This window comes from Leuresthes tenuis, unplaced genomic scaffold (genome assembly GCF_036924035.1).
Source record: "Leuresthes tenuis unplaced genomic scaffold, fLeuTen1.0.hap1 SCAF_24, whole genome shotgun sequence".
In the NCBI taxonomy this organism is placed as follows: domain Eukaryota; kingdom Metazoa; phylum Chordata; class Actinopteri; order Atheriniformes; family Atherinopsidae; genus Leuresthes; species Leuresthes tenuis.
This window is the reverse complement of record NW_027325378.1, coordinates 10,164,295-10,173,701: the sequence shown is the minus strand read 5'-3', so window position 1 is coordinate 10,173,701 and position 9,407 is coordinate 10,164,295. Positions and strand designations below refer to the sequence as shown.

The 9,407-nt window shown below is 44.3% G+C and overlaps 1 protein-coding gene across 1 annotated transcript; it reads right to left on the bottom strand.

Moving 5' to 3' along the window:
- Positions 1 to 441: 441 nt before the first annotated feature.
- On the bottom strand, positions 442 to 8,555 carry shha (sonic hedgehog signaling molecule a). Its single transcript, XM_072378962.1, has 3 exons — positions 7,979 to 8,555; positions 3,978 to 4,239; positions 442 to 2,329 (listed from the first exon to the last, which is right to left on the bottom strand). The coding sequence occupies exons 1-3, from the start codon at positions 8,276 to 8,278 to the stop codon at positions 1,638 to 1,640; spliced, it is 1,254 nt and encodes a 417-aa protein (XP_072235063.1). The 5' UTR covers positions 8,279 to 8,555; the 3' UTR covers positions 442 to 1,637.
- Positions 8,556 to 9,407: the final 852 nt, after the last annotated feature.

The window sequence follows — 9,407 nt, the reverse complement described above, 5'->3', positions numbered from 1 at the left end:
GCGAGGCAGACTCGGGGCCAACAAACACACTCCTGTTTAATTTGTCTGCAAGTTGGAAGTTATTTGCGGAGGGCAGACCTCGTTAAATGTGACACGGGGTCTCAACATTTCGCAAGCACGCAAAAGGCAGTTCAAAGCGCCATATCGTCCCATTTTTTGTGAACGCCACCAAATAGGGCGAAAAGTGTTTGCTAGCCCTCCCAGCAGGCCGAGCTAAATCAATTAGCACGTAAAACAGCTGTTTCGTGTTAACGGCAGCCACCCAAAACTCTCCCTCTGCTTGTCAGAAAAGGGTGACTGGGCCAAAGGTTAGATATCAGCACACACTTAGCTGATTTTTGTCATCATTTCACGAATTTAAGAGCGTGAATTTGGTTGAAAAGCATGCCCCAATGTGGCGTTTGCTGTGAAACTCGTTTAGACAAAGACAGGTAACAACTGCAAGTTTGAAGATTTTCTTTATCTCTTTTTGTAATAAACATATAAATAATAAACTCTAGACATTTTTTTTTCTTTTCTGACACATTGCCCTGTTATGAAAGTTAACTGGTATGGTCTGGCTATATAGACTATCCAAACTGTGCATCTGCCGCAGGTCATTTCTATAGAAAACTATTTCCCTATTACAAAATATGACAAAGAAAAATAACATTTTTAGTACATTTACAGGAGTTACTCATTAATTTATTCAACGAAACTGTCTCAGTACTACTTTAGCTGTTACTGAATTGTCAGAATCTGCATTTTGATATTTTTTCTCAGGAGAAAACGGGAGGAGGACCAAAAAAAAAAAAGAAATTACAAACACACACGCGCACATACGCACAGAAACGCACGGGGGTGGGGTGGGGGGGTAAATCAAAGCAGAGAATGCAGACATGAGGCAGAATATCTGTCCCTCTCCGACAACTTAAACCAACAGTTTACAAAATGATAACATTCTTAATAAACCAAGCAGTACAAGATGTTGCTTTCCAATACTTTCCCAGCTACTGTATTTAAATTAAAATATATTCTCATATCTTACACTATTTCAAATAACGAAATGTGATTCGGTAGCGATCTGTCAAAATCTAATTTACAATTCTGTGTATAAAAATATAATTTATGGATACCCCGCGAAGTTTGTTCTCCCCCAAAATATAACAGTCAGTTGCGCACATATATGCACATGTGAACATTACAGCCTGTCAAAGTCAGCTCCGGTCGACGTGATCTTCGTTCTCTTTGCGGTATTTTTGTTTTTGTTTGTTTTTTGTTTGTTTTGTTTGTTTTTGATTTTTTTAAATCTTTTTTTTTCTTTTTTTTTGCCTCTGAGATATACAAAAATAGATTATGCACAATGTGCTGCTCGCACCGTTTCAGAGTCCATTTGTGTGACAGCAGCAGAGTTCACATGAGAATAAATTATTCAAAGAAAAACTTTTTAAGGCTCCATTCATTCTTTGAAAGGGGACACATCATGGAAAAGTCACTGAAATAAATATCCCAACTCCGCTGGGGCCTTTGTCTTGTTTGTTCATTTTTCTTTTCTTTTTTTTTAAATCATTATCACTTTTTATTATCTTATATTTGAATCTACTGAATAGTTCACGTGTCCTACATTTCAGTCTCATTCTGCTCCTGTTGTGGAGGTTTCAACTCGAGTATACTGACATCCCGAGTGGATGGATCGAGTGGCTGTCCAAGAGCCATGTCCCCAGTTGATAAAGGATTTTGGAGTACCAGTGCACTCCGTCGTTCTGTGCACTGGCCTCAGGCTGAGAGCAGAAAAGGAACGAGGACACCCAGTGGGCGAGCCTGACAGGTGCCAGGGCCCAGTGCGCCAGGTCGTGGTCCTCTATCACTGCGTAACAGGACGCAAGGACCTGGTCCACTACCACGGTCCCCTGCGCGGTCACCGGCGCAAAGGAGCCCTCGTGCTTTTGCTTATAAATCCGTTTCACGCTCACAGGCACCAATCGACTTCGCTCGGCGTCAAACACGAACACCTTTTGCCCGGGTTGGACTTGGCTGGCGAAAACCGCCGACATCCGCGGCTCTGCCCGCTCCTCTGTGGAGTTGTCGCGGCCGATGAAGACGAGATGCGCGGCGGTGAGGGTCACTGTCTGGCCAGACTCGGTCTCGATCACGTAGAACATCCGCCTGGTCGTCGAGTCTCGATCCAAGAACATGATGAAGTCGGTGTAAGTCGGGTTTCCGTGCTCATCTGCTGCCAGGACCCTGTCGCCGGTTCGGAGGTCTTTAACCGCCTTCTTGGTTCCATCCTGAAGGGTGACCGTGGAGGAGCCCGGGAAGCACCCGCCTGACTTTGCTGCCACTGAGTTTTCTGTTGAAATAAGAGATTCTATTGAAGTTTTACTGGGAATAAACCGTTTCTGTACAAACCATGTCCAAGACACATAAAACACCCCAAAGCGATCATATTTGTTATATTGAAACACTATAGGTCTTTAAATGTAATATCCCAGGCGTTTGGATACATTAAATGTTAATAATTATTCAAAAGCCCATTCAAGAACCCTCTTTTTTTATTTGTTTTTCCGCGTTTTTCCTGCCTCTTAACATCTTGGTAGGCCACATGCATTTTGCATATTGATGCCAGTCGACTCCTTCGTGCCAGATGCGTATTGGCTTGGCCCACGTTGTCTGAGACGGGAAAACCTGAAAGCCCCGGCTCATCTATTCTTAATTAAAAAACCCAATAAAGAGCAGGCATTGTTATTCTAAATCAGCTTGTGGATCGAGCTACTCTCGGTAAAGAACACTTACGCCTTTCCCAGCTACTCTTCCCATATTTACTCAGGTGCAGAAACCTCCATGTGACAATTCACACAAATAGGCGACTCACAACTACTATTTACCCAGTGGAGCCACTTTTCCAAGCCTCTCGAGTTGTAGATTTGAATTTAAATGAGGGCCGGGACTCTTAAATGCTTTCTGTTGTGCAACATCAATGTTCCCCCCTCTGTCTACCACCTCTCCCAGCTTTGTTGTCAGTCTTGATGACAATAATTTTGGCCTTGGTGGAGCTCTTCACATACCAGTCTCCAGGATCACACTGTCCTGCACACTGAAAAAAAAGGGGGGGTCCTACTCAGAATTTGGGGCTTTTAATCTTCTTTTAAGATTCCCGAGCATGAAATAAGGTGACAACTGAAAACCAGATTTAGCCCGACCAATTCAACATTGTTCAGCCAAATCCTTTTGGTAAAGTCGCATGACCCCTAATGACACGTCGGCCAGGCCCATACTGTGATCTCAAAACGTGTGTGCGGAATGAGAAGTAAGGGATTTATCAATAAAGTCTGAGCAAAGAAAAGCGCCATGGTTCATCAATCGGTGTGTGGAGAAACCATACAACCATGATTAATTAAATGTTCAAGAAATGTTAAAAAAATAAAAAATCCAACAAAAAAAGGAGACTTAAAACGAACGCCTTATCAATCTCCTGACGAGTGACCGGATCAAATCATTCAAAAATCCAAGTCAGTGTTATATATTGTGTCGGTCATTTCTTATTTCTTCCTGCAGAGAGCGAATGTTTGCTTTTCTAGGTCATCCCGAGCAGCCTTGTGAGATGATGGTCGTGGTTCCCACCAGGAGACGGTGTGGGGCGATGTAAGATCAAGGAATAGGCTGCATAGGAAAAAGTGCTCCCAACGCTACAGGCTGGGATGTGTCTATACATCACTCATCTATTTCCAGTTTCTTCATATTAATCAGACTCATTCTTAAGATTAATTTAAGCAGTCGTTTTCCTTAGATTAACACACACTAAAGCATATTTTTGCAAGAGCTTTTCCATGTCCCACTTATTAATTTCTGACGTTTTTAGACGAATTCATGGAATCAACTCTTTTTAACAGCTGATGGAGCCAGATGAAATATGATTGCATTCTGGCTGAACTGCACCTGCTTCTTGTTGAGGATACATGTGCTTATTTTTCTCGGCATTGCGCGCATGGCAACCATACCTGCTTTCACAGAGCAGTGGATGTGGGCTTTGGACTCATAATAGACCCAGTCAAAACCGGCTTCCACCGCCAGCCTGGACAGAGTGCCGTATTTGCTCTTGTCTCTGTCTGAAGTGGTGATGTCCACGGCCCTGCCCTCGTAGTGAAGGGACTCCTCAAAGTGGTGTCCGTCCTCATCCCAGCCCTCAGTGACCCGCAGCTTCACCCCGGGCCACTGGTTCATCACTGAGATGGCCAGCGAGTTCAGCTTGTCTTTGCATCTCTGCGGGAGGGAGAAATGGATCAGTGTGAGGCATTAAAGTGTGGACAAGTCTAAGTTACATTTGCCAGCCAAACCTATTCTCATACTGACACAGTTTTGTTGCCAAGACAGTTAGAGATCGCCCAAATACGATTTTCAAGTGCGAGAAATAAAGAAGACAGACCTCTTGTGCCACTCAGCTAACGTTTTTTCTGTCTGTTCTCCCTTTTTTTAAGATATACTTTCATGTTCTCTGAAATAATAACAATCAAATATTGTATTAGGACCCACTGAGGCCTCACCCACATCCCTTCATCCCCATCTGACACCCCTGATTCCTCCCAGCTGAGGTGAAACACTGGAAGTGAACTGCAGCTCTGGTTCTGAGCTTGCATTTCTCTGTGTGAGCAGCAGCGTCAGAGGGCACATCTCGGGTAAGAAAGCTGCTCATGAAATATTGATAAGGCACTGCATTCGCTTCACTGGCCTATAACATGTGGGTCTTTGGTCTCGGGAAGGTGCGAGCAGCTTCCCTTTCTACCGAAAAGTGTTTTCTTAAAAACAACATTAATACATTATAAATTCATGAGCTCCTATTAGGCAATGGAATGAGCGGGAGCTTTGTTAGTTGAAACTTGTCTGTTTTCTTTGAATAAATAATTGATACGCAGGGAATGATGATGATGATGAAGAAGATGATCCTCCTTAAAATATCTGGAGTTTGTGTCACAAATAAGAGCCCCCCCCCCCTTAGCCTCTTTGCTCTCAATGAAGATGCTTGGCCTTCTCCAAGACAACTATTCTCGACGCCTAACCAATATGTCAAATAAAACATCACAAAGAGTCTTTTCAGTCCAAAAGCAGAGGGAAACTTTCATTATTCTCCTCCTGCAAAGTCCTGGAAACGTGACATGCCTCCTTAAGTAGAGGTGTTTTGGCTGCTGACTGACAGACCTGTGAAATATCCAAGGACTGTGTGGGCGCACAGAGGAGCGTTTATGTGTGACCCACTGTCCTTTTCCCGTGGACAGCCCGAGCTTTTAACGCAAGAATGTTCACATAGAACTACAAACTCCAACAGCAGAAAAAAAGGTTCCTCATATATCAGTCGCCGTTTTATGAGGGCAACACACTTGTAGAATGTGAATAAAAACAGTTACAAAAAAATCAACACACAGAATGGGACTGTCGGAGTCAAGAGCCGTAAAGATTCACCTATTTATTAATTCATTAGGTCGTGTGCCGCAAATCAAGCCAAATTCTGCTCAGCCACCATGAAGCTCAGCAGGGTGCCTTGGACTGGCGCTTTGTGCTCGGGGTAAAGTTGTTGAACAGCCTGCCTCTTAATCTTTTCACAAATGATTTGGTTAGAGGAAACACTTATCAGCTACCTGTCAGGCCAAACAAGCCGCCAGCTCATCTCTTTTCCGACTCGTTTGCAATGTGTGCAGAGACTGGCTGCAGAATCCTAACGCCGCTACACAGCGAAAAAAAAATCACTTTTAAGAGCCCTTTAATCAGGCACCACGGGCTTATTTCCCTGGAAGTAGAATGTGACAGCATGCCTGACAGAGATCTAGTTTATTTGAATGAAAAAGTCTAATCAAGCACTTTCTGAGATTAAGCTATTTTCCCTATGCTTCAGTCTTCTGTAGAAAAGTCCTGAAAACAAGGGAAACTTCATGACAAAAAACGTACATGACCCATAAATTACATGTCTGCTTACTGTGAGACAAATAAAACTACACATCATGACATAATGTGTGGAGGTGTAACCTGGTGAAAGTGGCAACAAACTGTTTGTAAAAGTCGGTGAAAGTCTGTGGGAGTGAGTTGTGCCTCAGTAGTGAATCAGCGCTCCTCCTTCAAGATTATAGTCCTGGCCAGACTTGAGTGGATTGATTCATTAATTGATTTATTGCGCACACCTGACGGAGCTACTGAAAGCACGTGCTTTGTTCCGTGTACAACATCTGTTTCCTAAAACGCAAGATAACGGGAGAAGTCCTTCATGTTCGTGCGTAAAATTCAGTGCGTAAAAACCCACTGGATTCCTGCACAAAGCCGCGGAACAGAATAAACAACGTTGGCACAGCGTAAATCCCCATGTGATAATTCTTATGTCACTTGAAGCGGCACATGGGTTTACGTGCTTTAATTTGGTGGCTTTGCAACGTCATGCACATTCAGAGTGACCTGTAACTTAGTGTGAACTTAAGTTGTGTCCCGGGCCAAGACAGGGGCACCCAAAAGCCCCTCCACGTACACTTTAAATTATAAGTTGGTGTTTCCTATAAACTCGCAGATTCTGTGTGAGAAACTGGTGTTGAATCAAAAGCCACAAAATATCTTCAAAATGAATCTGTACGAAGAAAAACGCACCAAGGTGAACACATAAGCCTCAGATGCACCTTTCAATCATATGTTTTCAGAGGATCTCCCCCCTTTTGGTATGTTTTGATTCAGATCTACTCCTGTGGCAGGTGGAATATCTTTGAGTTAGTCTCTAACTAAAGTAGATGTCTCTCTATATCTTGAAAATAACACTTAAATGAGTCTGTTTCTCCTCCCCCCAGAGGTGAGGAACCTCCAAAATCTTCTTCGGGGCTCCCTGAATCCCTACTTTGGAAAGCATCTTGACAGGCCAGTCATTTCATGAATCCCCGTGTTTGAGAACCTATAGGTGTCTGACGGAGGAGATATGGAGGTCTGAGACGGGAGGGCGAAGACCGCACGCACGGTGAATATTTAATTTCATGCATGGTGCGAGTTATGGGTTCAGGGGCTCCGGCGCGCGCCCGGCTTCATCACCACCAGCACCACCACCATCGCCACGGGCATTTTATTCTTAGTGAGCCAATATCACCCAAGCGCCTTGAATAATTCACCAGGATCTGAGTGCTAAAAGTCATGCTGAAGAGACGCGGCATCCTGCAGCCTGGAGAGAAATCAAGGCAACTCTCCGTTGTATTGTGAGCCTCGTCTTATTTGCACTGAACTGAATCAAGGTAGCTGCAAGAGGATACAACAGAAAAAGATGCCATCCTTAATGCAAGTGCCCCGTAGGACACACCATCGGTCCTTGTGCGCCTTTCTCTTGTAATTAACCAGGTCCCACCCCATTTATGAAGTCTTCAAAGAAATGTGACAGCTTTCATGCACAGATGCACCCCACGCGCAGACTGAATTACAGCAGCCTGGGCAAGAAAATGTCTGAATGAGCCACGCCATGCCTGAATAAGCCCGGTTGTTTGAAGCGGTGCACATCGCCAGCTCCCAGAGCTGGAATTAAGAAAAATGCGCTTAAACAAGCTGCAAGGTAAACCTCAAATAGGCACCAAATACTTACAGTCTCAATGAGATGTAAGCTAACACGAATGCACGCATGTTGAAGCAACAAATCGAGCCCCATGCAGATACAAATATAGATATGAGGAGAGGGGCACATAAATATTTTAAATACACTGTCACAACCATGAAGGCCGAGTGTCCTGACTGTCCGCCTGCACATCACTTCTCCAGCTGAATTTCTATATTCGCCTCCAGCCTGCAGCGTTCGAAAACTCCCATGCTGGTGCATAAAGTGCATCTGCCTTTAGAGTCAAGTTAAAAGGCTCAGTGTGAAGAGTTCAGCAGCGGGTAAAACAGACTTCACTTAAGGTGCGCAATCAGTCTGACAAGGAGGTTGTTGCAGTGCGCAGTGATGGTGCGTTAGGAGACGAGCAGTAGGGAAGAAAAAAAGGTTATTCTGTCTCCTTACCTGAGTCATTAGCCTGTCGGCACCGGTGTTCTCCTCATCCTTGAATATGATGTCTGTGTTATAATTGGGAGTCAGTTCTTTAAATCGCTCGGAGTTTCTTGTGATCTTGCCTTCGTATCTGCCGCTTGCCCCGAGGGTCTTCTCCGCCACGTTGGGGATGAACTGCTTGTACGCAAGAGGTGTCAGCTTCTTCGGGTGTCTTCTCCTGCCGTAGCCCCTGCCCGGTCCGCATCCCATCCCAGAGGACACCAAGGACAAGCATATGAGACCGACCAAAACGATTTTGGTCCAGAGCAGCATTTTCTTTTTTGTCCTTTAAGATCTCTAACGAGTCACCGCTGCTATCTCAACCGTCTGCCTCTCCCGGCTCTCACAATGTCCTTGTCTCCTCTTCTACTTCGCCTTCGCCTGGTCTCTACCGCGGCAGGTGCGGAAATGAACGCCTCAGACAAATGCTAAAAACGGGGCACATCGAAGGAGGGTTTAAAAAAAGTAGTAAAGGAATTATAAGCCACGGGATCTCTAGACGAGCTGCAGCCGCTTGTGTGAGCCGACCGCTTTTACCGCTTTGTATTATAGCACCGATCTATATAGCAGGGGAGGGACTTGATTGGCTCGCCTAGACAAACCCTCCTGATGTTATCCCACAAAAAAATCTTAAAAGATTTCTCCCACCTGAGGTTGCGCCTCCGTTGCGAGGAGGAGGGGCTCCTCCATGGGAAAACATCAATTATAAACCGTCTTTTTTCACCCTCCCGTTTTCCAGCTTTCAGAGGAGAGGAAGCATAGACAGGACAACTTACACAGAGCTGAGCTCAAATCTGAAGCAGTGTAGTTAGTTGAAGTGATTTCAATGTGCGTCTGAGCCACTCTCCGCACAGACTGCTTTTCCAAGGAGAACAGAACTGCTCGTGGACGCGCACTGCGCACACCTGGGCTGAGTGCTTTTGCAGTGACCCAAAGTCCAGACAAAAAGAATTTTTAAAAAAATTACATTTTTAAAAAGATAGGACAGAATGGATTATTTACTTACTGTAGAAACGTGTAGCTTGACAAAAATTCCTCTTTTCTTCTTTGTTGAAGCACGTGCATGCCCAAGTGCGTAAACGGGCAAAAAAGACATTCACTTGGATACATTTGGTATCATTTGGGTGATTCAAAGTTTAAAGAAGTCTGAGCAAACATATTGGAATTTACATTTTGATGTGATACTCTTCAGACTACACTAAACCTCTTAAGAGATTACAAAACAAAGCTGCGCAAATATATTTGCAGTGCGCGCACAGTGCGCCCAGTGCACGATTTTTACGCATTTCAGAAACGGGACAGACGTGCAGTACAATGATACAGAAGGAATAAAAAAGCATTTCTATTCCATACGCGACACATCTAAAGTAATTTATTTCTGGAATTTGCCTATTCTATGTGT

What these genes read in the sequence shown, in the direction of transcription:
- shha (XM_072378962.1), bottom strand. Translation starts at nt 8,278, where the DNA reads ATGCTGCTCTGGACCAAAATCGTTTTGGTCGGTCTCATATGCTTGTCC. An exon ending in CCGACAGGCTAATGACTCAG is followed by an intron (nt 4,240 to 7,978) that starts GTAAGGAGACAG and finishes TCCCTCCCGCAG; the next exon opens with AGATGCAAAGACAAGCTGAA. An exon ending in CCACTGCTCTGTGAAAGCAG is followed by an intron (nt 2,330 to 3,977) that starts GTATGGTTGCCA and finishes TTATTTCAACAG; the next exon opens with AAAACTCAGTGGCAGCAAAG.